At 43.7% G+C, this 27,499-nt stretch overlaps 1 protein-coding gene across 3 annotated transcripts in view; it reads right to left on the reverse strand.

Moving 5' to 3' along the window:
• ST3GAL5 (ST3 beta-galactoside alpha-2,3-sialyltransferase 5) overlaps positions 1-27,144 on the reverse strand; it is a 53,850-nt gene extending 26,706 nt beyond the window's left edge. The window contains exon 1 of one of the 3 annotated variants that reach the window (XM_012774307.3): positions 26,967-27,144. In XM_012774307.3, the coding sequence (XP_012629761.1) occupies positions 26,967-27,048 (82 nt within the window). In that variant the 5' untranslated portion in view covers positions 27,049-27,144. Of the gene's footprint in view, positions 1-24,452; positions 24,842-26,367; positions 26,644-26,966 lie in introns of those variants that run through there. The other 2 variants (XM_012774308.3, XM_012774306.3) reach the window with 2 other exon arrangements.
• Between the last annotated feature and the right edge of the window lie 355 nt (positions 27,145-27,499).

Here is a 27,499-nt window from a genome sequence, read left to right on the forward strand (position 1 = left end):
TCATTCTCAACCCCAATCAATCCCCAGGACCTGTCAATACTACTTCTGAATTTCCCCTGCCCACTGCACTCCTTTAGTAGCACTTACCTGTCTCAGTTTCATCTCCTCGAAGCCACCTTTCTAAAATATTTATCTGCTTAATGGCTCCCAGGTCATCTCAGGTTCTGTCACTCCATGTGACAAACTTGTCTGTCACACTTCACAAATAAATGCTGTTAGAAACCTAGAAACTGTGCCAGACAGTTGCCTCAGTGCCTTTGCAGAGTCTGGAATCCCACTGCCACAATCTGCCTGGTGAACTACTTTTCATCCTTAAACCTTGCTCAAGCATCTCTTTCTTTCCCTACAAGGTCATTTTCCAACATCCAATCCCTGGGCATTTCCCTATCTCTATTTAACCACATGAACTGAAATTTTTCTGCAAATTCCTGGAGGGCTGAGCTGCAAGGGCCAGGACTCTGCTCACCTTTGCATGTGTAATACCCAGGACAAAGGACGGCACACAGCAGGCCTTTAAGAAACATCTCAAACGGAACGGAATGTGCATGACAAGTCTGTGTCCTGTCATCGAACAAGATAAACTCCCCCCCCTAAAGAGCATTTTCTCCATACTGGTTCAGACTGAAGCCAAAATTGAACATTAACAGAAATTACGATGGCAAGAATAAAGTGTAAATCCAACAAGCCTTCTAAAATGTCAACGATGGGAAATTTGTTGGTAAATTCTGGCACAAACCACATGAATACTCTGCAGTCATTAAAATCTTGCTACACAGTGTGGTCTCTGGACAGCAGCATCAGTGTCACCCGAGAGAAGGTCAGAGATGCGGAGCCTCAGGCCCCACCCAGGCACCACTGACTCAGAATCTGCATTTTAATGAGATCCTCAGGGGATTCAAAGGCATATTAAAATTTGAGAAGCACCAGCTTAAAGTACTGGGTACATACATTCACTGACAGAAAGTTTTGTAAAAATGTATGCATAAATATATGTGTAGTCATGTTCTGGGATATACCATGTTTCCCTGAAAATAAGATACAGTCTTATATTTCTTTTCCTCAAGAAGACACCCTAGTGCTTATTTTCAGGGGATGTGTTATTTTTTTTTAAGTATGGTACAACAATCTACATTTATTCAAATATAGTTAAGTCGTCTTCTTCTGGAACATCATCATAACTCTCCAAACCCAGAATTCCATCCTGAATTTCTTGCGACTCTATTTCCTTTAGAACCATTGGCCCCAATCTCTCATGTCGAGCAATAGAGCTGTCATGGGGCAGATAAGAAGGGCTGCTTGTCTTCTTTACCGCTCTGCGACGAAATGCATGGGTTGTGCAGATACACTGCGTAGCCACGCCCATCACTAGGTCTTATTTTCATGGTAGAGCTTATATTGCGCAAATGCTTAGAAATCCTGCTAGGGCTTACTTTATGGGTAGGTCTTATTTTCGGGGAAACCCAGTACCTATTTATGAGAACTCAACTTACCAGGAGTTTCCTCAAACCCCCCTAACTTGGACTCAGTAGTATTTATTTCTTCTGATTTACAAGGGACCATTTGGATTCCATGCCCCTCAACATCACAAAAGGACAGCCAACCTGGGTCACCTTCACAGACCTACAACTGACAAACAGTGAGGTGGCCTTAAGATGCTCCCTTGGACAGCCCGGCCTGGGGTTAATCATGATCACCTCCACACCATCTGCACTGTTTTCATTCATTTCTTTTGTCCTTAATGTTCTGTTTAGTGGAGAAGAGACTGAAATTAAAGGTTCAATCGTATAAACACTGAATCAGGGGCATGCTTTCTTAACTGTTGGAATAACTGTGTGCCATAAATTTCAGTGGCAATTATACTTGTGACTAACAAAAATGATCAGAATGTAGAGAAAAATTGTCTATGTAGGCATAAGTAATTATAGGTATAAGGACATCTGGAAGAAGGCACACCTATGTTATGTTATCAACAGGTGGTGCAATTTGAGTTTCTCTTTTTGCATTCCTTTTTATACTATCTGAACTCTGCACATAACTAGTTTTATTTCTGAAAAATTGAAACTACTGGCCAGGCGCGGTGGCTCACGCTGTAATCCTAGCACTCTGGGAGGCCGAGGTGGGCGGATTGCTCAAGGTCAGGAGTTCGAAACCAGCCTGAGCAACAGCGAGACCCCGTCTCTACTATAAATAGAAAGAAATTAATTGGCCAACTAATATATATAGAAAAAATTAGCAGGGCATGATGGCGCATGCCTGTAGTCCCAGCTACTAGGGGGGCTGAGCCAGAAGGATTGCTTGAGCTCAGGAGATTGAGGTTGCTGTGAACTAGGCTGACGCCACGCCACTTACTCTAGCCTGGGCAACAAAGCAAGACTCTGTCTCAAAAAAAAAAAAATTGAAACTATTTTCATTTGGGGGGAAAAATTTAAGCTATGATTGATATTTACAGTATGAAAAAATACTTGAAAACTACTTGAACAAAATATTTTTAGGAACCCTGGATCATCTCTTTAGTACATCAGGGACAACCACCCATAAATCATGTATTTAAGAGTTAAAAACTAGGCCAGGTGCAGTGGCTCACGCCTGTAATCCTAGCACTCTGGGAGGCTGAAGCAGGAGGATCGCTTGAGCTCAGGAGTTCAAGATCAGCCTAAGCAAGAGCAAGACCCAGTCTCTACTAAAAATACAAAAAATTAGCCAAGCATGGTGATGTGTGCCTATCGTCCCAGCTACTCAGGAGGCAGAGGCAGGAGGACTGCTTGAGCCCAGGAGTTGGAGGTTGCAATAAGCTATGATGGCCATTCTACTCTAGCCAGGGTGACAGAGTGAGACCCTGTCTCAAAAATAACTAAATAACTAAATAAATAGTGAAAAAGCAGAAACTAAGTTACTAGATTTTCAGGAAGAACTTCATTAAGAAAGGACCATGTGACTGCTGAGCTAGAAAAAATACATGTATGGGGAAGCAAAATAAAAGATGTTGACACTCAGCAAGTCCAGGTCACCTTAAGGGCAGAAACTGGGTCACTCCCCTTTTGTGGAAGCTTCACAGGGTTTTCCAAAGAGCTGGTGAATGGATGAACAGAAGGACAAAGGATGACAGAGGCCCCTCCCTTCGGAGGGCTGTACTCACCCTGACCTGGTCTAGCACTGCAGCATTAGGTGGAGAAGCAGAGTTTCACAAACATCTCCCCACACTGAAGCCACCCCCAGCCACTGGTGTGCATGTACACACACAGCCTGCGTTCAGTTTAGCAAACTAGGCCCTCTCCTCAATCCATTTACATAATGTGAAGAACACTTGAGCAAGAATAATAAAACTACAGGTATGGCCCACTTACCAAGGTGCTTATACGGATAATCCGAATGCAGGCTTTATTTTGTCTTTATAACACTTATCATCACAAGACATATTATTCACACTTTTTTTTACTTTCTAATTACACATTATCTCTTGTCCCCCCGCCCCCCCAGAATGTAGATTCTATGCAAGAAGGGGTTACTGCTTCGCACACCACAGTATTCACAGTGCCGGGATGGTAAGAGGCACAACCTAGGCATCCAGTACCTATTTATTGAATAAATACTCAGTTTTGTAGGAGGGTTTCAGAGGTGATGGTGGTTACAGGCATTCTTCCAAGGCTTTTGTTGGCAGGCCGTCACAGGGGCTAGCCTGTCTTCTGTCTGTGGCTCCCTCCTGGTCCTGCTTTTCCATCTCCTAAGAGCTGGGATCCCCAGGGATTATCAATTTGATGCTCTTCCCACTCCGGCTGCCAGGTAACAGTCTCCACATCACGTCTTAACTAACCACCTTTACGCAGAAAAGGCCTGGCTTCCAACATTATATTTTTCTACTCACATATAAAAATGTAACCGATTTCTCCTAGCATCCTATATGCCTGTTAAAGAAATTATTTTTTTTTACTTTTTCATAAATTGATATATAAAAGAATTGCACATATTTATTTGGTACATATGCTGTTTTGATACATGCATACAATATGTAATGATCAAACCAGGGTAACTGGGATACCCTTCTCTCAACCATTTATCATTTCTTTGTGATGGGAACATTCCAAATCTTCTAGCTATTTTGAAGTATACAATAAATTATTTTTAACTATAGACATCCCACTGTTATAAAGACTAGAACTCATTCCTGTATTTTTAATAATAATAATAATTATTATTATTATTATTTTTGAGACAGAGTCTCACTCTGTCGCCCAGGCTAGAGTGCCGTGGCATCAGGCTAGCTCACAGCAACCTCAAACTCCTGGGCTCAAGCAATCCTCCTGCCTCAGCCTCCCGGGTAGCTGGGACCACAAACACACGCCACTGTTCCATGCTAATTTTTTCTATTTTTTGTTGTTTGGCTAATTTCTTTCTATTTATAGTAGAGACAGGGTTTCACTCTTGCTCAGGCTGGTCTTGAACTCCTGACCTCAAGCAATTCTCCCACCTTGGACTCCCAGAGTGCTAGGATTACAGGTGTGAGCCACTGCGCCCGGCCTTTAATAATTCTTATTCAGGCCCCAGTGAAGAAACGTAAGGGCAAGCTTGGGCTTTTAGCCCACTTGTAGAACATTTAACTTTTACAAAATTAAGAATTAACCATTCAAGGCCTGGGCATGGTGCCCCATGCCTGTAATTCTAGCACTTTGGGAGACTAAGGTGGGAGGATCCCTTGAGGCCAAGAGTTAAACACTAGCATGGGCAACATAGCAAAAAGACCCTCCCTCCAGACACACACAAAAAAGAATTAACCATTCACAACAAGAGCAGAATAGATGCCGCAGAGCAGTACATGATGAATGCCCAATTAACCGCACAGATAATTCCTGGTATAAGAGTAAGTAGGGTACTAATATTTATTGGGAGGGATAAGCCTACACATGATCTCCCCAAATCCTAAAAACACCTACTTCACTAGCTTGCCATCCACATTTAACCTGCCGAAAGACACACATGGATAGCCAAAGGAGATGAGAATTCCACGCCACATCTATCCACCTCCACATCTGTGGCCTCCCACTTGAGGGTACTTAGAAAGGGTAGGACTTGTAACGATCGGTGAGTATGCATGTATGTGGGTGGTGAAAGGATGGCACTGTTAATAAACTATCTAACAGGGGGAAAAAAGAGAAAAGATCACAGTACACAACTGTCCCTTTGTTTGTTTAACCACCTGTGGCTTAACTTGTTGTTTTTAAGAGTTTGTTTTAACAGAATTTGAAGAGTTACCACGCAGACAGTAGGGTGTGAGCTCCCTCCCACATCCTCCAGACCATATTCCAAGGAGACTGATAAAGTCAGCCTGGTGGGAAACAAGCACAGCTGTCTCCTGTCTCCTCAATAATATGTTATACAAAATGTGTTATTTTTACCTCTACATCTTTCCCACTGTCTTCATTTTCCAGATGATGTTCCTCTTTTGGCTCCCCATTTCTCCTCCATATCACCTCCCTCCTTTGATACACTTTTTTCCCCTCCTTCTTCCCCTTCTTCTTCTCTACCACTTTGCCCAGCTGCACTCCTTCTAGCCAGCTGTTCCAAAATCTCTCCCCACCTGCACACGAGCTCCCTCTCTGGGAGGTTGCTGGGTCAAAAGACATTATAAATTACTCAGAGCCAAAATAAAAATCACACCCTTTTTCTTTCATGACTATCTGAGGCCATTTGCCTCTTTACTAAATTAGATCCTGGCACAGGGGAGGGACAAAACATCTTAACAATACACTTCATCTCCCAGTTGGCCTCTGATATTTGAAATAAATTCCAAAAACTTTTTAAAAAAATGTCTTAAACTCCACAAGTGGAACTTTTTTTTTTTTTTTTTTTTTTTTGAGACAGAGTCTCGCTTTGTCGCCCAGGCTAGAGTGAGTGTCGTGGCATCTGCCTAGCTCACAGCAACCTCAAACTCCTGGGCTCAAGCAATCCTACTGCCTCAGCCTCCCAAGTAGCTGGGACTACAGGCATGTGCCACCATGCCTGGCTAATTTTTTCTATATGTATTAGTTGGCCAATTAATTTCTATTTATAGTAGAGATGGGGTCTTGCTCTTGCTCAGGCTGGATTTGAACTCCTGACCTTGAGCAATCCGCCCGCCTCGGCCTCCCAGAGAGCTAGGATTACAGGTGTGAGCCACCGCGCCCGGCCTCACAAGTGGAACTTTTAGACCTAGCCTTCAGGGTCCTTCAATAACTGAGATGAGGAGAGCAAAGAGAAAAAGAAGGAACGGGACTGGCCACGGGCCCTAGAATATAGCTTTCCAAATGGTGGCTACAACTGTAAAAGGAGCTTTTCAGAGACAGAGTTATCCGAGAGGCTCATACAAGGAGACACCAGGACCACACCCTTCTCTGAAAACTGAGCCCTACTTCATCTACCACCAACTCTGGGTCACTGTAGTAAAAAATGCCCCAAGAAGTGGGCTCTGCCAGGAACACGCCCTCTCTAAAAAAGAGAGGGACACAGAAAGCAGGAGTACCCTCTCCTTAAGACAGGGGACCACACCTGCCTTCCAGAACCGGTGGGCACCCCACTTGAGCCAATGTCCTCAATACCCATGAATCTTCTGGGACTGCTTTAGTCTGACAGACGGACCCTGGCTTCAAAACCAACTTCACTTCACAATATTGAGATGGCTGAGCCTTGGGTAACTCTCTGTTGCAGGTAAACAAGTTGATTTTCTAATTGATAATGGAGCCACTTACTCTGCTCTTCTCAAATTTTCAAGACCTCTACTTCCTTCCTCTATTTCCATCATCAGAGTTAAAGATAAAGTACAAAACACTCCATAGCTCCTCTACTCACTAGAAGATCAGGTATTCACTCATTCCTTTCAGTGCTTCCCAGTTGCTCTACACCCTTATTGGAAAGAGATCTTCGGGTGAAATTAGACACCCAATTCCTTCTATCAACACAGACTTCCTTCCTCGGGCTCTTGGAAAAGACTTAACTGGGATTTTATATACAGCCTTTTCCCCTTGGTATAAACAAATAACGGTACAAGATTTAGGCCCAAAGCTCTAGCTCTGTATTTTCAAAATATTAATATGAATTTTCTGCCTTGTTTTACCTAAACATATCTACTTCTGTCTATATGTCTGTATGTTTGTGTGTCTGTATATGTCATGTGTATGTGATGTTCTACTACCAAAATATGTAAAAGAGCTCTCATTAATTGCCTTAAAAAAGTAAACACTTAAATATTTTATCAAAAACATGAAAAAAAACTCAAATGCTTTTAGTTAACATGACTTTGATAACCTTTGGTAAATAAAACTAATTTTAAAATTATTATTAAAGTTTAGATATTTTAAGTTCATAAAACTACTTCTGTGAGATTTTAGATTTTACTAGATTTGACTGTGAATGAGACCAACAGCTTGCAAAACTTTCCTTAGAACTATGACAAAGCTGGATAAATTTTCTTCCCTATACTCTTTTCAGACTCCATAGCTCCCCAAGAATGCCTTTATTTCTCAGCCCTTTTGAACTTATGTATGGACAGTTGGTTCTTCTCTTTCACTTCAATTCCCCCACCCCCACCTGACACTTACTTACCAACAGTCTCTGGAAATATACAGATACCCATCTTCCTCAAACCCTTAAAGAGACCCCAACATTTACAGCCTAGACACTGGGTTTTACTTTAAAATCTCCCAGGACAAAATGGACCCCTCCAACCTTCATAAAAAGGTCCTTTTCAAATAATTATCGCCACTCTCACCACAGCTAAGCTTCTACAAATTCTGTCCTGGATTCATCTTCCCGACTCAAACCCACTGATCCTCCAGAGGAACCTTCTTCCACCCACCATGAACTCCTCAGAAACCCACCAGCCTACACATGCCAGCCCATCACCCATACCAGACTTTGATATCACTTGACAAAAGTCCCAAAACAGTGAACTTCAATAATATGCTGTGCCATATATGGCTTCTTATTTTCCTAGTCCTCCTTCTTGTACCTCTACCCAACAATTTACATACCAGGCCTGTCCCCCTTTTTGCCAGTACTTAAAACCCAAATAATCACCCTACTTTCCATATTCCCCACCACAAGCGTCCTACAATATCCTTATCTGCCTACAGTCCAAGGGGCCTGCCAGCTTCTCAAAACTGTGGACTCTTCTCACAAATTGTTAGATATGTACCAATATTTCTCCACAGAAGGGGCTTGTCCCTATCCCTAATCCACCTCTTGAATAAAATCTTATGTAATCCTTTCATATTCCGATCGCCTTGGGTGGGCCATAAACCCAGCAGTTTGACCCACAGTAGATCACCTCCTCTTAAACTCTCTGTATAGCAAAGCCAACCTTAATGTCCAGGTAACGATATTCGCTTCAGCTTCACTTATGCAACAAATTTCCCTGTGCCTGATTACTCCATCTCGCACAGGTCCTTTCATGAAAAAATTTTTTGATCGCTCCCCAACTTATAACCACACTTTCCATCTATCTACTAACAGCTACTAACAGCGTTTGGGTCAAACTACCTGCCTGGTCCCTTTCTATACCATATACTTTTCTAAACCCCACAATGTCACTACTACTTGGATCCAGACAAGCTATTCGAAAACCGACATTTGTTCCCCACACCCTCAATCATGCCCCTTCAAGGGACCTAACTTTTGGTTCCAACCTCATAATATCAACAAACAGGGATGTCAAAAACTAAACAATCCTCAGACCTATGAGATAAAATAAAACCCTACTATTCTTTCCTTCAAGTAGACATATAATCACTCCACTATTCCTAAATATACCTCATGCTTACCTCCGTTGGCTAAAATGACTTTATTCTACTTATAAAGACATAAAACATGATAATACCTCCCTTAAAAAACCTTATTTCAATATATCCATAGATATTTGTCTAAATCCCCAAAATCAAACTTACTTTCTCTGTAGATCAAACACTTATTTACGCCTCCCAACAAACTAAACAAAAACATGTACTCTAATAACGTAATTCCTAACCTTACTCCTATCAATAATACTATACCTCATACCCTCAAACCAAGCGTGGAGCCTTTATCATTCTTACAATAATTGGAAAAATATCTGGACTTGTTACTGATGCAACTAACTTAATTCAATTTTTTCAGTATAAAGACTGTCTTTAAAAATAAGCTAATTAACCATAGAATCAGCCCAACAAATTACTATATTACAACAACAAATAAATTCCCTGATGCGGATTGTTTTACAAAACAGACGGGCTCTGAATCTCCTAAGTGACAGTCAAGAAGACACATATGCCATACTAAAAGAAAATGACTGTTTCTTTCTTAATCAGTAATATATATGTATGTATGTATGTATGTGTGTGTGTATATATATATATATACACACATACACACACACAAACTAACCTTCAAGACATTTTAAAAAGGACTAATACACTTCACAAACAAAGAACTTCTGGTGAATTTGGTGAAATTTTAAACTCCAGGTGTGGCCATGGTTCTCTTGGTTAACACCTCTCTTAGGACCCCTGCCTGACAGCTCTACTTTAACACATTTTTAGACCCTACATTCTCCACTATTTAATAATATTCACACAAAACCAAATTAAAAGCCCTTTCTGTTTCCCTCCAATGTAATCCCTATCTCACCTCTACTCTGGCTTGTAAGACCGTCCACTTTCAGCCCCTTCCTCTTAATGACCCTCAGTTGGACTCTCAGACAGGGGTACTCTATGACCCTAAGTCAACAATGAGGAGTGGATTTCCCAACTACTATACTACATTTCTTTGTAGTTAAGCCACATTCTGGAATAACGCAATCATAAGAGGTACCCATTCATATTCCTCTTGCTGGATCCTTTAGTAGCCTTGACACATTTCCAGTCTGATAACTCTGAATGCTATCGTATGATTTATGTAAAGATCTCAGAAAGCATTTTGTAGCCAGTATCTTAAAATAGAGAAAGCACTGCACTAGACATCAAAGCTCTACACCCAAGTTTGTCACACAGTAGCCATATGACGTCAAGCAAATCACCCAAACCTAATAAGTGCTATTTTCTTCATTTGCAAAACAGATAGAAAAATTCCTATATTTCCATTCTCCCAGCATTATAAAAGATCAAATTATAATATATGTCAAATATTTTCTAAGATACAGAAAATGTGAAATATTATTAATTATATCTTGCTTGCTCATTAAATGAGAAAACTAATCTCTAAAAGGAAATGTCAGAGTCACATGTAGGGCTTATTTTCGTGTCTCTTAAAGTACTCATCCTTTCATAGTTTGATTTGAAGAACACTAGCTAGTCAGATGCATACATACTGGGAAAGCATTGTTTAGCTGCCTCCTTGTTATAAGCAACTGCAGACAATGGTTCTCCTTGTTTAAACTTTCCTTTAGTTATATTATATAGTTTTTAAACTGTCTAGATTATAATGTTGGTTTGTCTATGAATATATGGTATAAGGCAGAAACTATAAAACATCTGAACTGTTGCTCTTTTAATTCAGTAGGAACATGCAACTAAATACATTACACAAGATAATAGGAACTTATATCCCATCAAAACATTAATAAATGATCATTTAATGAAAATGCAACAAGAGAATATAAATGAAAATGAGGAAAGTTGTTTAATACCTCAGACATGGTATGGCAGAAACAGTACTGCGCTAGGAACTGAAAGACCTACATTCTAGATCTGGCTCTTGGGCCTTATTACCGTGTTTCCCCGAAAATAAGTCAGGGTCCTATATTTATTTTTCCTTAAGAAGACACCCTAGGACTTATTTTCAGGGGATGTATTATTTTCCCCTCAAAGCCTCAGCTTGCAGCACGCACAGGATGGCCGGGACCTGACAGGGGGGCCGACCTTGTAGGTGAGGCTGCCCTCACGTTTCCGGTCACCTCTGGGATAGTAGCTGTCACGATGGGGCAGATGAGAAGGGCTGCTCGTCTTCTTTACCACTCCACGACGAAATGCATGGGTTGTGCACATATGCTGCGTAGCCACGCCCATCACTAGGTCTTATTTTCGGGGTACGGCTTATATTGCGCAAATGCTTAGAAATCCTGCTAGGGCTTATTGTATGGGTAGGTCTTATTTTCAGGGAAACACGGTATGATGAACCATGAACCCCTATCCTCAAGAAGCACAAACTGGTGGAAGAAGGAAACATGTAAATAACTAAAATATAACGTGAAATGCACTAAAATATACATTATGTATAGGGTTGTGTGGAAGCTCATCGAAAGCCATCAGAAAAGGCAGGAGAGAAGAATGAGGGCCTATGGGTAGAGTTACAGCATTTCTCTTTCATTTCATAAATTGAATGACTGCTTCCTAGGTGTTCTAAACTTCTTCAAAATTACATAAACACTCATTATAGTTCTACAATAACTCTACCATTAGGGAAAGGCTCACCCTGGGTAAAAAAGGTCCGTTAACATGTCACTGGTTGCTAGAGTTTTGCTCTCTTTAGATGTTCCCTCCAAATCACTTCTTGTATTTACTTCTGAGATGCAGGCTTCCACCTCATTACGCTGTACTGCGTAATGTCCTTAGCCTACAAAAGCAGGTTGTGCCTGCTGGGGCCACTGTGAAAAGGAAAAGAGGTAGGGAGGACCCTTCTCAATACTCTCTTTCTGACCCTTTCTTTCTGTGCAGGACTTTGCATTCCTAAGGATGGACCCCTCCCCTCTACTTGGGAATGTTACCTAAATCATAAAATGATACTAGTCAAAGCAATGGAACTTCAAAAGCATTTCTTTCCTAGGCCATACTGTAACATTTCTTTTGGCATAAACTGCTCATTGTAATGCATTAAGTATCAGATTTCTGATGACTTGTCATCCTTAAGTCACAAAACTATAGAAAACTTTTGAGTTTTTATCATAAAATTGCATTGTGGCTGGGTGGGGTGGCTCACACCTATAATCCTAGCATTCTGGGAAAGAAGATCACTTGAGACCAGCCTGAGCAAGAGCAAGACCCCATCTCTACTAAAAATAGAAAAATGAGCTAGGCATGATGGCACACACCTATAGTACCAGCTACTCAGGAGGCTGAGGCAGGAGGATCACTTGAACCCAGGAATTTGAGGTTACAGGGAGCTATGATGATGCCACTGCACTCTAGCACACCAGGGCCTTAAAATGTAGTTTAGGGAGCACTTGCTAACATGTTACTTCTCTCCTGTGATTCTGGAAGTCAGCTTGTCTTCACTTCTTTACCCAGGCAGACTGCCATCCTTGTACAAGCTAGTTCACTAATTTCAAACTAATTTTAGCAGTGGCACTTTTTTTTTTTTTTTTTACATTAAAGCTCACTTAAAACCCTAATACATAACACAGATACGAGGTATTCAATTAATTTCTTTTTGCAGAGTTTCTCAATCTTAGCGCTATTGACATTTTGGGCCAGGTAATTCTCTGTGGTGGGTGGCTGTCCTGTGCACTATAGGATAGATGTTCAGAAGCAGCATCTCTGGTCCTCCCTCTCCACTCCAGTTTTGTCAACCAAAAATGTCTCCAGACATTGTCAAATGTCTGGTGGGAGGCAAAATCACCCCTGACTTTAACTGCCATGGGGATAAAGTCATTATATATATATATATATATATATATATATATATATATATATATATATATACACACATATATATATATATATATATGTTAAAATTTCAACACTACCTTATTTTTAAACTCAATGAGGATAATTAGACTGCAAAACTGAAATCAAGGCTTGTAGGTTAAAAATTGATGACACTTGAGTTTTAATATCTAATCTTTTTCTGCTTTGTTTGGGTTGCACAATCTCAAAAAATCTTGGCTCATCAAGATATGTGGTCATGTCCTCGCTGGTACAACGGTATGTGAGCCAAGAGACGCACATGGGCCTGAACCCACACACCAAGCCAGGGCAGAGCCCCAGCAGCACGTTAACAGCTGGTACGGACTGGAGGGAGAACACCCTTTCCTGGATTGACACAACTCAAGCAGAGGCCCTTTAACCATCTCACTCCACTCCCACCACCAAAGGGGGAAATGCCCCACTGTATCATACTTTCCAATTTCAACTGGATGGGGCAGTGCCTCCTTTGTCTTTTAGGATCGTGAAATTTCACCCATGATATCAAAACCACAGGGAAAGTGCTGGTGAGAACACTGGTGCTGAGACCACCCAACCATCTCCCAATAGCTTCTAATATTTGTTCAGCTTGAACTACAAATGTCTTCACCAGGGATTCTCCAGCCTGACCATATACAAGAACCACTGGAGGAGGCTGTAAACTATGTAGATTCCCACAGCTTATCCCCAGAATGTCCCACTTGGTAGGACCAAGTAAGGCTGCCAAATGTGCGTGTTAAGCAAGTTCCCCCAAGTTATGTAGGTGCAGCACTTTGAGAAACTCTGCACATCAGCAAGTTTCTCACAGCTGGAGAAAAATATAGGAACAAAAGATTTTAGCCTAAAGATTTTCAGATTCTCCTACAAACTAAGCAAAGTTATGAGAAGCTATCTTCTGCAATGAAAAATTCAAATGTTGCTCTATGGCTGGTCACAGTGGCTCATGCCTGTAATCCCAGTGTTTTTGGAGGATCGCTTGAGGCCAGGAGTTCAAGACCAGCCTGGGCAACACAGCAAAGCCCCATCTCTACAAATATTTAAAAAAAAAATTAGCTGGGCATGGTGGCTTGTGCCTTAGTCCTAGCTACCTGGGAGACTGAGGCAGAAGGATCAGTTGAGCCCAGGAGTTCAAGGCTGCAATGAGCTACAATCACACCACTGCACTCTAGCCTAGGTGACACAGTGATACCCTGTCTCAAAAAAAAATTTAGCTCAGTGAATGCACAATCTACACAGAACTAATTTTGACCAGCCAAGCTGTAAGAAATTCAGTGATTCTGATGTATGCTTTTTAATCTACTTCAAATCAACCAATATTCCTCCAGTGCTGAGAATACATCATTACTATCATTCAATTGTCTTTACAAGTATAAAAGCATTAAGGTAATTAATTCTGAACCTTTGAAATACATAAACATTCTCCAAAACTAGAATGTACCTGGCAACTACAGATGGTATTTCTCCACGATTTTACAGAAATGTCAAAGGTGTTAAGAGGGCAGCTACTCTCTCAGGGTCCAATCAGAGCCTTCACCCCATTTCCACCTCTCTTACTCACTCCTCCTTATTCCACTTCAGCCAAGCAGGCCTCTTGCTTAACTTGCCTTTCCCTCTGCTCCTCCTCTACTGGCTGTCTTCCTGCCATCTTTGTTCTGGCTTTCACTCAGAAGTTGTCTTTCAACTGGGCTCGGTGGCTCACACCTATAATCCTAGCACTCTTGGAGGCTGAGGTAGGAGGACCACTTAAGGTCAGTAGTCTGAGACCACCCTGCACAAAAGTGAGACCCCATCTCTACCAAAAATAGAAAAATTAGCCGGATGCGGAGGTATGCACCTGTAGGCCCAGCTCTTGGGAAGTTGAGGCAGAGGGATGGCTTGAGCCCAGGTAGTTTGAGGTTGCAGTGAGCTATGATGATACCACTGCATTCTAACTGGGGTGACAGAATGAGACTCTATCTAAAAAAAAAAAAAGTTGCCTTCCTTGACCACCCTCTGTAAAACAGCATTTCCACCCCTCAATCCTGTGATTCACTTTCTTGCTTGACTTTATTTCATGACATGCATTACTACTGACACATATTTGCCTATTCTTTGCTCTCCCGACTAAAATATAAGATTCCTAGAGTGGGGACTCTGTTTTGTTCACTGCTATAACGCAGGAACCTAAAAAGTGCCTAGCATGTACAAGGCGTTTAACAAGCACCTGTAGAATAAACAGATGAATGAATGAATGTACTGGTAAGTGGCCTGCAACTAGATCCCTACAAAAAAGTTAACCAAAATTCACCACAGCCCTAACAAGAGGCTGATGTAAAGACCACACTTTCCATGTGTCTAAACATCACAATCACTGGGCATTATTAAGTGTCCAGACCACACCAGAACAGGGATTAGGGTTCTTTTTCAAACCAGACCTACTATAGGTGTATGCTGAGGGAAAGGAAAGTGAACAAAAAATTATATGACTGTCCTACCCACCACCATGAAAAAAACCAACTGGATCTGCTTGATTTCTTTTTTTTTTTTTTTAAGAAAAGAGGAGACAGATAAAACTACTCAACTGTTTTGCTATTTGATAATGCCCAAATCTCTTAACCTTGTTGAGGATGTTTGCTATTCTGTAAAAGGCAGGGTTGGGTGAGAACATTTATATCACCCCTTCTGCCACTAAAATGTTATGATCCTCATTCATCTATTTTTCAAAGAACAGGCAACAAGTTTATATTTAATGCATGCAAATAAGTTATTGCCATTTATGGGAGAGGAGAAAGCTGAATAAGTCAAAGAAGATGGATTTCAGAAGATAAAAGGGGAGAACAGGAGGGGAACAGGAGTGGAGAAAAGAGGATGGGGGTTAGGGGGAAGGAAATTCTGAGGAGGGAGAACGGAAGGAAAAGACAGGAAGGAGGAATAAGGGCCACACCACTATTCTTACCACATTCTGTTCCCAGAGGCTGGGGAGTCTCAGAGGAACTCCTCTTTGCAGAATTCTGACAAGCAGACCCACCTACAAACCAACTTAGAGATTATTCTCTAAATTCAAGAATTCCTGCCACCCCTCTGGCACAGCGCGGGAGAGAGTCCAGCCAGATGTGTAGAAGGTTGCCCTAAACTGGATTAAAAAGTGGAGGCTGAGCTGGGTGTGGTAGCTCACGCCTTAATCCCAGCACTCTGGGAGACTGAGGCGTGAAGATTGCTTGAGGTCAGGAGTTCAAGACCAGACTGAGCAAGAGCAGACCCCGTCTCTACTAAAAATAGAAAAAAAATTAGCCAGTCAACTAAAAATAGAAACAAAAATTTAGCTGGGCGTGGTGGCTCGTGCCTATACTCCCAGCTACTCTGGAGGCTGAGGCAGGAGGATTGCTTGAGCCCAGGAGTCTGAGGTTGCTGTGAGCTAGGCTGATGCCATGGCACTCTAGCCCGGGCAACAGAGCAAAACTATCTCAAAAAAAAAAAAAAAAAAAAAAAAAAGTGGAGGCTGGAAAAGGACCCCCTTCCTCATGCAGAACATAGTAAATGTGGGATTTCTGCCAAAACATACAACCAGAGGAAAGAGGGACCCACCTTTAACTGGCAAATGCTGAGGGTGAAATGCACCTCCAAGGGCTTGTGCGTTATTTGCTGTCAAGGGCTCCACCAAAGCGCAGTAGTGAAGTGCCCTGATCTCTGTGCGTAAATACCCTCAAATGCGTTTAAATATAGTCTAAGATGTACATTCTGCCTGGGAAGCCTCTTTTCACAGGACAGCTTGTAGGTCTAGACTAAACAGGTAAATGTGTGGGTCAGGGCTGGTGGACCAGATGCCTGAGGACAACTACAAGGAGTGAAGTCTTCTAGAATAGCAGCAGCAAAACAGGCCATCAGAAAAAGAAACCTGCTGGTCCAGTGAAGCCACACTATTAGTGGTCCCTCTATCCTGTTTTCTGATGACACCAAAGGAGGCAAAACAAATTCTGAAGAGAGCTCAGTGATGTGGGAAATGACTTCAGTACTGCTGACCACAAAAGGGGCAGACGCCGGGAACCCCCATCATGGCTTCTGATGGTGGACTGGCCATGGCACCTCTGACCTGGAGGATGCAGAATTTTTAAACTTTATTTTTTGAAGTAATTTCAAACTTCAAACTGCAAAACTAGTACAAAGAATTCTCATCTACCTTTTATCTAGACTCCCCAATTATTAACATTTTTACATTTGCATTGTCATTATATTAGTATATAATATGCATATTTATTTAACCATTTGAGGTACATTAAAGACGTGATAACACTTACGTCTAAATATTTTAGTATTTCAAAAAACAAAGGAAATACAATTCCCTTATACAACCACAGTGTGATAAAAATCAGAAAATTAATACTGATTCAATGCTGTTATCTAATCTAACAACTTCATATAAATTTCTCTACTAGTCCCAACGAGGGCCTTGAACAAAAACAACAACAAATTTTTTTCCTGTTCCAGGGCCCAGTCTAGAATCATGTGGCATTCATTCACTGTCATGTCCCTTCAGCCTCCTTTAATTTGAAACAGTTCCTTTATCTTTCATGACCTTGGCATTTTTGAAAAGGACAATTATTTTGTAGAATATCCCTCGATTTGGGTTTGTCTAATGTTTCTCCATGATTAAATTCAAGTTATACATTTTTGGCTGGAATATCACGGAAGTGATGCTGTGCCCTTCTCAAAGCATTTTCTCAAGAGGCACATGATGTTGATTTGACCCCATACTGGTGATGTTTAATTTGGTCAACTGGTTAAGGTGGTGTCAGCCAGGTTTCTCCACTGTCAAGTTACTATTTCCCCTATTGGATTAATAAGTAATTTCAAGGGATACTTAGGGACTCAGTAAATATCCTGTTTCTCATCAAATCTACTTATTTCGGTGCCCCCTGCTAGATTCTTGCAGGAGAAGGATAAAATGCTGTGTGAGGTCAAACAAGTTCAAACCTCAGGAATGAAACTAGGGCTGGATAAGGCAGTATTGATGAGCAAGAATTAATATGTAAGACTCCGATCAGAGTTAATTCAAATACCCCAGTTTACGTTTACTCTGAGCTATTAAGAAAGAAAAACAAAACCTCTAGATGTTCTTTTGAGAGTATGGCATATATGAGTTGGGAATATGCTGTTATAGTTTCTCTATCGTATTCTGTGTTTTCTGGAAACTCAGCCCTTCAATTCACAAGGTACCCAGTGGCAGCAAGAAGACACACCCAGGTCCTAAGAGCTGACAGCGAGAGTCACCCTCACACCAATGCCTAATTTTCTAGGGGCAACACTGTGGGGCTCAACTTGGTGATTCCCGGCCCACCATGGTACAGTATAGGGAGATACCTTTAAGAATAAAAACTCAACTCTCAACCACCTCACACTCTGGCATGACCAGGTTTAGAAACTCCAATCTGCTTTATCCAAGAAACATTGTTAAAACTCTTATCACAAAGTTAGAAACTTCAGAAAGTATATGAAAGCAGAAAGAACATTTAAAAATCCCTGTCATCCTACAATCCAGTGATACTCACTGTTAACATTCAGGTCTATACTATCAGCTTCTGTTCTTTGCACGTGTGTATTTTGTCACACTTGGGATCATGCTGTTCACACCAACCTTCTTCAAGCTGAGTTCTACTGGGAAATGAAGTCCCACAAAAAAGGGCTGGGGTATCTTTTTTTCTCAATTGTCCCAAGGATGGTCTACAACTAGAAATCATTCCAGAAGCACAGAAGTTAATTCGTAACATACAACAGTTGCCTGAGAGTCTCTTATCGAACCTCATTCAACAAAGGGTGGTCCGTAGTGTTGCATAATTTGCTTTGCTTACCTGACAACCTTTTTTTTTGAGACTGAGTCTCACTCTGTTGCCTGTGCTAGAGTGCTGTGGCAGTCAGACTAGCTCACAGCAACCTCAAACTCCTGGGCTCAAGCAATCTTCCTGCCTCAGCCTCCTGAGTAGCAGGGACTACAGGCATGTGCCACCATGCCCAGCTAATATTTTATATATATATACATTTTAGTTGTCCAGCTAATTTCTTTCTATTTTTTTTTTTTTTAGTAGAGACGGGGTCTCGCTCTTGCTCAGGCTGGTCCCGAACTTCTGTGCTCAAACAATCCTCCCACATTGGCCTCCCAGAGTGCTAGGATTACAGGTGTGAGCCACCACGCCTGGCCCCTGACAATCTTTTAAATAAACATTTAATAAGCATCTTCCATACACCAGGCACTGGGAATATAAAAATAAATCAGATGCAGCCCCTTTCCTCTTTAAATGAATAATCTAGCCAGGAAAACTGAAAATACCCAAATACTCAAAGTACCAAATAACATTATGACAGTGAAGCTATAGTATGCCTTAAACATCCTGGGCAGAGAACAAGAGGCTCCATCAGAGGAAATCGGGGAGGCTTCCCTGAGGAGGTGATGTATGAATGGGGCCTTGAAGGATGAGAAAGATTTAAAGACAGAAAGGAGAGAGGAACAGGTGTTCCAGATGGAAGGAAGGGCATGCTAAACACCCAGAGAGGGAGTTATGTTGAGGCCAGATTACAGAGGGCCTGGGAGAGAGTGGATAGAAGATGGAGCTAAGAAGGAACCAGGCCCTCCTAACCTACCCCAAAGGAGGATGGCCCTATGTGGTTCTTTTTTTTTTTTGAGACAGAGTCTCACTTTGTTGCCCAGGCTAGAGTGAGTGCCGTGGCGTCAGCCTGGCTCACAGCAACCTCAATCTCCGGGGCTCAGCGATCCTACTGCCTCAGCCTCCCGAGTAGCTGGGACTACAGGCATGCGCCACCATGCCCGGCTAATTTTTGTATATATATTTTTAGTTGGTCAATTAATTTATTTCTATTTTTGGTAGAGACGGGGTCTCGCTCAGGCTGGTTTCGAACTCCTGACCTTGAGCAATCCGCCCGCCTCAGCCTCCCAAAGTGCTAGGATTACAGGCGTGAGCCACCACGCCCGGCTCTATGTGGTTCTTAAGCAGGAGAATGGTGAGATCATCCTGGGATGGAGGAGGCCAAGGGAGGGGGTGGCCACAAGGCCACTGAGATCACTGCAGTGAGGGGTGACGGAGGAGCTGAGCCAGAGTTAGGAAGGTAAGAAGGGGGCTGACCAACAGATGTAGAGGAGGAAGATGCCACAGGACTTGGTGACTGAGCTGGGACAAGCTGCTCTTATAGTACCGGGCCATCCAAGACCCAGTCTGCCTAACAAATTCAGGTCGCTAATGGGGGCGGGGGGGGGGGGGGGAGGCAAGCAGAAAGGCTTCAAATGTTGCCACCATTCTCAAGATGATTTGATGGCAGGGGTACCTCTCAAAGAGAACGAGGCCAGGGGTAGCAAGACATGACACTAAGCAAACTGAAGCACCTGTCCATAGAACTGCCCCTCCCCTTTGGGTCCCTTCAAACTTTAACAAAACACCTTATGCAACAGCTCCCCGGGGGTGGGCCCACGTGACAGCACATAGTACAGGCAGAATCTGCTATGGGAGAAACAAATTTGTGGAAACCCCATGAATGCTACAAATAAACCAAAATCTAGAAGCTAAATTTTTTTTTTTTTTTTTTTTTTTTGAGACAGAGTCTCGGTTTGTTGTCCAGGCTAGAGTGAGTGCAGTGGCGTCAGCCTAGCTCACAGTAACCTCAAACTCCTGGGCTCGAGCGATCCTTCTGCCTCAGCCTCCCGAGTAGCTGGGACTACAGGCATGCGCCACCATGCCCGGCTAATTTTTTATATATATATCAGTTGGCCAATTAATTTCTTTCTATTTATAGTAGAGACGGGGTCTCGCTCTTGCTCAGGCTGGTTTTGAACTCCTGACCTTGAGCAATCCGCCCGCCTCGGCCTCCCAAGAGCTAGGATTACAGGCGTGAGCCACCGCGCCCGGCCTAGAAGCTAAATTTTTGATGGAAGATTTCCCTTTCAACCTAAAGGAAATACGTGTAGTTGGGCTGAATAAATAATACTTAATAGGAAAAAGTGAAAGTCAGTAGACTTGACAGTTAACAAAAGCAATTCTGGGGCCCAGTATAAACAGGTTCCAATATGGGGACCTTTCTCTAAACTTGAGTATAATGGGAAATACAGGGTATAAGATGACAGGAAAGTCTGTTCGCAAATTCTAAAATAACCAAGATCCCACCACCCCACAGAGAAAAGGCAAGGGTAAAAGATTCTTAAGATTTTGGAGTGTGAAAGTATCATCACCAAACAGGACCTTACAAATATCCCTGCGGGAGCAGCTGGCCAGACAGGTGGGGAAGGGAAGGTGGGGAATCTGTAGTCGGCTTTCAAACAACTCCTGGTATTCAATAATCCTATTCCTCCTGCAGGACGAAGAACCAGACTAGTCATATAAAACCCCACATCAGAAAGCAGCAATGACCCTAGGCACTGGAGGGACAGTGACTGGGAAGAACCTAGAGTCTGTCAGGCCCTGGTATGTCAGGGATGGCAGAAGATGGAGGAACTGCACAGAAGGCAAAGGAAGACTTTGTTTGGGTCACTTTAAACTATGAACAAGTTAAACATGTTTAAATTTCTAAAAACCAAAAACATATATTTAGGTCTGTAAGAGGCATGACTAAAAACCCAAGATTTTCTTTTACGCCCCACTCACACATCTCTTGTACTCTTGGCTCCAAAAATCTGGGAAAGCAGCATTTGGAAAATCTGGGAAAACAGACATACCGTTTTGTGTTTTTTTTTTTATTTTTTTTTTATTTTGGCATATTATGGGGGTACAGATTTTAAGGTTTCAATAAATGCCCATTTCCCCCCTCCCCCCAAAAGTCTGAGTCTCCATCATGACCATCCCCCAGATGGTGCACATCTCACTCATTATGTATGTATATACCCGCCCCCCTCCCCCCTCCCACCTGCCCAATACCCTATTACTGTAGTACCTATGTGTCCACTTAGGTGCTACTCAGTTAATACCAGTTTGCTGGAGAATATATCTGGTGCTTGTTTTTCCATTCTTGGGATACTTCACTTAGTAGTATGGGTTCCAGCTCTAACCAGGAAAATATAAGATGTGCTATGTCACCATTGTTTCTTAGAGCTGAATAGTACTCCATGGTATACATATACCACATTTTATTAATCCATTCTTGGATTGATGGGCACTTGGGCTGTTTCCACAGCCTTGCGATTATGAATTGTGCTGCTATAAACATTCGAGTGCAGGTGTCTTTTTTGTAGAGTGTCACTGGATCATTTGGGTAGATGCCCAGCAATGGGATTGCTGGATCAAATGGTAGATTCACTTGTATCGCTTTAAGGTATCTCCATATTGCTTTCCACAGAGGTTGAACTAGTTTGCAGTCCCACCAGCAGTGTAGGAGTGTTCCTCTCTCTCCGCAACCACGCCAGCATTTATTGTTTGGAGATTTTTTGATAGAGGCCGACATACCGGTTTTTAATCAAACATGGAGTCTGTGCCTGGGGATAAAGCAATAAGCACCACAGACACTGTCCATCCTTCCAGAAAATGCTCCTAATCTTATTTTTAAAAACAGAGAAGTAATCTTTCATCAACATAATTATTTTCATAGTTTTTCTTCTGAATTTATTCTATGTTGGACATGAGGGCAGGGTGTTATGAGACATTTTAGAAGATCGTGCGTGTGCGTGTGTGTGTGTCTTCCCTGGGGAGAAATGTTTCTGCCGTGGTCTGGGTAGGAATGAGAGTGGGATGGGGGAGGCGGTGTCCCCGGAGCAGGGACAGCAGGCACCGACAGAGCTCCAAGTGCAGTGTGGCTCAAGGGTCCGGCCCAGGAGGGCTCAATACACTGAGAGTTCTGGAAAAGGAAGCCGTCCATGCGCAGGGGGCTGGAATTTTATGCTAAGGATAAGAAAGAGCAAAGGAAGGGGTGGTTTAAAGTGGAACTGGATTTCGGAGGAACCTCTCTCAAGGCAGGGCTGGTTAGGAGGCTGCTGTGGAGACCCAGGTGAGCGATGACGGTGGCACCAGGGAGTCCACACACCTGGACAGGGTGCAGAGTCGTCTCAGCCACCTCAGAGAGGCCTCACAAATTGTGACAGGAGCCATTCTGAGGGGCAGGGTGGGAACACATGATAGGCTGCAAAGGCATTTTGCCTCATTTACCACCTCCAGGCCCGACTGCCTGAGTGTGAACCCAGCTCTGCCCACTAGAGCTTCTCAACCTCTCTGTGCCTCAACAGCCCCTTTTATAAAATGGGGATAGGAATGGTACCAAACTCGCAGGGCTACAGTGAAAACTAAATTAGTTAATATATATAACATGTCAACCACAGGTGGAGGATAAAGTGAGTTAGTAAAGCATTTATCTCTTTCTGTCCTATCTGTCTTTTGTAGCATGTGGATTCATCTGCAGGGGGTAAGAAGTAGATTTAGTATGAACAAAAGAATATAAAGTAACTCATTAATAATTTACTTTATATAGTTCGAAGCTGTTATTAGGTACATAAGGGTCTAGAAATGGAAACTTTCTGGGAAATTGAAACTTTGATCCACCTGTTTCTTTTTAATTTTTTAAATGTTGCTACTAGGAAATTTAAAATTATATGTGCAGGTCAGGTTGTATTTCCATTGGACAGTGCTGATCCAGAGGAAGGATAAGCAAAAACCCCACACCGGTCACCAAGTCCTGGGTGACTAAGAACCTGACTGCAGAGAATGACAAGGAAACCTCTCTTCTGCTCGAGTCTAGATAAGAAACGAGAAAGAGATGTTTGTGAAAAACAGAAAGGGGTGAAGAACAAGACAAAAGAGGATGAAGCAGCATAGGCCAGAGAAGAAGCCCTACATGTCTAATAGAAAAACCACCCCTGCTCAGAACTCAATACACATAGCCTTTAATTATGAAAAAGACACATGGTCTTAAAAACAGCCTTAACATCCAAAAGACAAAAGTATTATTCCATCAAAGTAGACCTTTTTGTAACCTAAGTTGTTATTTTTATCAAGCCTATCCAATACTATCACATGATACTTAACTATTATAATTCTAGATGTTAAAAATTGAAGGAAAGAATTCATGGGTATAGGAGTGGGCAAACCATCCAATAACTTAAACTTGGCTATTTTTCCATGCTGTACAAGAGAATAAAAATGTCTTATATGACCTCAAGAGCCCAAACAAGAAATGGGATTTCCCTCTAAGTCCTGCAGAATTCTTAAACAGAAATGCAGAGACACAGGGAAAGCAGGGCAGAGAAGCAGACACAAAATACAGAAAGTACAATGTTATAGAGCTCAGAGAAGAGAGGTTTGTTTGCAGCAAGAAGGTTGGGAGCTGAGATCAAGTCAAGACTTTTGGCTAAAGTAACTCTTCCTTCAGGATTCCCCACAGCTCAGCCTGCCCTGCTGCCTGACCCGCCAGGACACTGGGGCCTGCAGGTGACCACACTGAGACCATACATTGCACAGCCAGGCAGAAACTGATCCTGACTGCTAAAACGACTCCTGCCTCCATCTCTTCAGAACTGTCGTCCACATCAGCTAGTAGTAAGGAACTGCCAATGTCATTCTTCTAAATCTGGAATAAAATAGCTTTGCCTGTGTCTGCCCAATCTGAGCCACACACACACCCATAACTCAATAATCCCTCTCCCAGGTACAGACCCATCAGAAATGCATACACACATGTACCAAGGCCAGGCAGTAGAGTGGTCATAGCAGCACTATTTGTAACAGCCAAGTGCTAGAAACTGCCCAAATGTCCAGTGACAATCCATGGATAAATATGGGGTCAATTCACCCAATGGTCACTATCAGCAATGAGAATGAACACACTATAACCACAGGCAGCATCATGAGTGACTCTCAGAAACCTTATACTTACAGGAAGAAGACAAATTCCATCTATGGACGGTACAAGTGCAGGAGGTCAGTACAGAGGTGGTCCTGCAGAGGCAGTGACTGAGGGGAGCGCATGGTGAGCTCCTGGAGTCCTGCCGAGTCCTGTTTCTTGATCTGAGTACCGAGTGCAAGGCCATGTTCCATTTGGAAAATTCATTGTGCAGTACAATCATGGTACGTCTACTTTTCTAGTATCTTAAAAAATAACTTTGTCTGATATCCAGGTAAGACAAGCCTGGTAGTGTCCTTAAACCCCTCTAAGCTCATTTTTCTGCTGCTCCCTTAAGCATTTCACTTGCTTTCTCCTCTGCACGTGTCCTTAATCTGGGTCTCTCTCCCGGGAGAACCTGCGTGTCACCATATTTATGGTTTCCTCCCACACCAGGCGCCTGTGGTTCACCCCGCCCCCCACCCCTTGGATGCCTTTGCTAACTTACACCACCCACACTGATCCAGCCCTTGCTTTCCCTTCCTCAGCAGTTTGGGAGTTTGTAGCATCATTAACGTGGCATATTCCCACTTGTTTTATTTCTGCCAAAGCTTCCCAGCTAGACTAAAAACACGGAGCATGTCCTCTGGGAGCAATCTCAATCCTCCATTGTGTTCACAGGCAGTACAGATTGAATTGCTCCTCAGGAGCTAGAAGGGTGTGTAGAATGAGCCTTCCTGTTCTCCCAGGAACTGCTGGCTCCAAGACGCACATCTCTGTCCCACAGCACCTGGGATGGACTCCCACAGAGGACCCCCCCCAACCACTTTTCATTGCCTGTCCACTTCGCAAGAACCAACCTGCTAGATAAACTCACCTTACTGTTGCAAACAGCCCAGCAAGGGAAGAAGGCAAGAATTGGAGGAGGCAAAACAAAGAACAAAGACTTTGTTCCTATTCTGCCTTCAATAGTGCCTTAAAATTCACCACCAATTAATTTTGATAACAGGGAACAATTTGCAGTTTGTGCCAAAATTATAATTTTCAAAATAGTCATAAACGCGAGCTTTTAGGATTTATGCTGGCCAGCCCTCTCTCCCTTTCTCTTTTCTATAAATAAGCCCCTTCAAGCCTTCCTATCTCACCCATTTCTTTTCTTGATTAAAGGAAGAAACACTAATCACAAACAAGAATATCCAAGGGTCATTTCATCTTACTGAAACAGCAGAATCCATATAACGGACATACATGTCAAAAGACCGAGAACATTCTGAATATAGTGCTCTTGCAGTTCATATTAGTCTCTCCCTGTCCAAGCAATGTCACACTCCTCTGAGCTGTCAAGCTTTCAGGATTACACAAAGTGAAACCACAACCTGTCCTGACCATATTTGAGTCTGTTCTCTTCATTCAGCAGAAACAGATTCCTCTTTCACAGTTTCAGTACGGTGTATCCCTCCATAGGAGAGGATTAGCAGTCATAAACCAAGGGGAGGGCTCCGCTAAACACCAGAGGGCAGGAGATAAACCTCCTTCCTCTTGGAGACCCCAAAACCCAGCACGGCCCTGGGCGCAAAGAGGACCAGGCAACGCATGGTGCCAGATGAAGTGCAGCACATAAAACCATTTTCCCTTCTAATGACACTTAATTAAGCAAAAGCCACATATGTGGATTAAGATATGAGGATATAAAATTCGTCTTCCCAGTCAACTAGAGATTCTGCAGGACCTTCTTTACTCATAAATGTTATTTTTTATGATAAAAAAAAAAACACAAAAAAAACGGGGCCTGGAAGGGACCCTGGCCATCAGCAGGTTAAGCCTCCCAGGACAGACCGGGAGACCAAGCCCACAGGGGGATCAGTGTCTGCCAAGGTCACCCAGCTGGTGTGGGATAAGGGCAGGAACCCTCCTCTCTTTATTAGCTGGGCTCCCCAGCAATGTTTTCTGAAAACCGTGCGTTACTTACACACGAAAGGCGCTTAATGAATGCACGCCCGTGTCCAGGCACTCACTGCTCACAATTCCGAAGAAACCAAAAGGTCTCCGAAACGCGTCTGCCCCGCAGGGCTGGCTGCAGAGAAGGGGCGGGGAAGGTCACTGGCTGATTTCGACCGCCACACAGCACACCACGCCTTCCGATGGATGCGAGGAGCGGCCGCGGGAGCTGCGAGTAACCCCGCAGAGGGTCCCCGAAGCCCGTCCGGGGAAATGAGTTAACTCGGCTCGGCTGGCTCAGAAGCTTCCAGCAATGAATTAAACCCAAGCCGCTGCGGAAAGCGGCCGGGAAAAGGGCCACTGCGGCGGGACCCGACACCCGGCCTTTCGCCCCCGCCCCTCAGCCGCGTCCACACCTGCTCGGGCCGCGGCGCCCCCACCGGGTCTACGCGGCCCGGGGCCACGACCCTTCCTCCGCGCCCCAGCCCTGCGCGTCTGGGGGCGCCGTGCCCGGCGCTGTCCGCAGGGGCTGGGGCGGAGCCGGGCGCGGCCAGGCGGGGCAGGGACGGGTCGCCGCCGCAGCCCCCGGCCCGCGGCCCGCTACGCCGAGGAGGGGGCTGCGCCACGTACCTCCGCCAGCAGGTGCCGCCGCCGCCTCGGGCCGCGGCTGCAGAGGACGCCGCTCCACGCTGCCCGCCGCCGTCCTCCGCATACTAGGGAGGGGGCGGCGGCCCGCAGCCAGCCCCGGGCTCCGCGCCCCCGCCCGCCCCCGGCGCCGCGCTCCTGCCCATTCAGCCCGGCGCAGTCCGCTCCCCCGCGCGGACGCGGAGGAGGGGTGGGGGCGGGGCCTGACGTCAGGAGGACGCGGGCGGCCAATCGGAGCGCGCGAGGCCCCCGCGGCGCCCCCGCCCCCAGGGCACGCGGCCCCTCCGCCCCGCGGTGCAGGGGAGCGGGGCGACTGCGGCGGGGACGCACTCCGGCCGGGGGGCCGGACTGGGGAGGGTCCTCATTTGATTACAGAGAGAGGCAGTGTCGTACAGTTTTTAAAAGCATAAATATTTAGTGAATCTCAAAATTCAGGAATTAAAAATAGTTAAAACACTGCTATGTTAAAACACAGCTGAGAGTATTTTGTGCGCATGCAATTCTCTTGTGATTTAGGA

This window comes from Microcebus murinus, chromosome 3 (genome assembly GCF_040939455.1).
Source record: "Microcebus murinus isolate Inina chromosome 3, M.murinus_Inina_mat1.0, whole genome shotgun sequence".
Taxonomy (NCBI): domain Eukaryota; kingdom Metazoa; phylum Chordata; class Mammalia; order Primates; family Cheirogaleidae; genus Microcebus; species Microcebus murinus.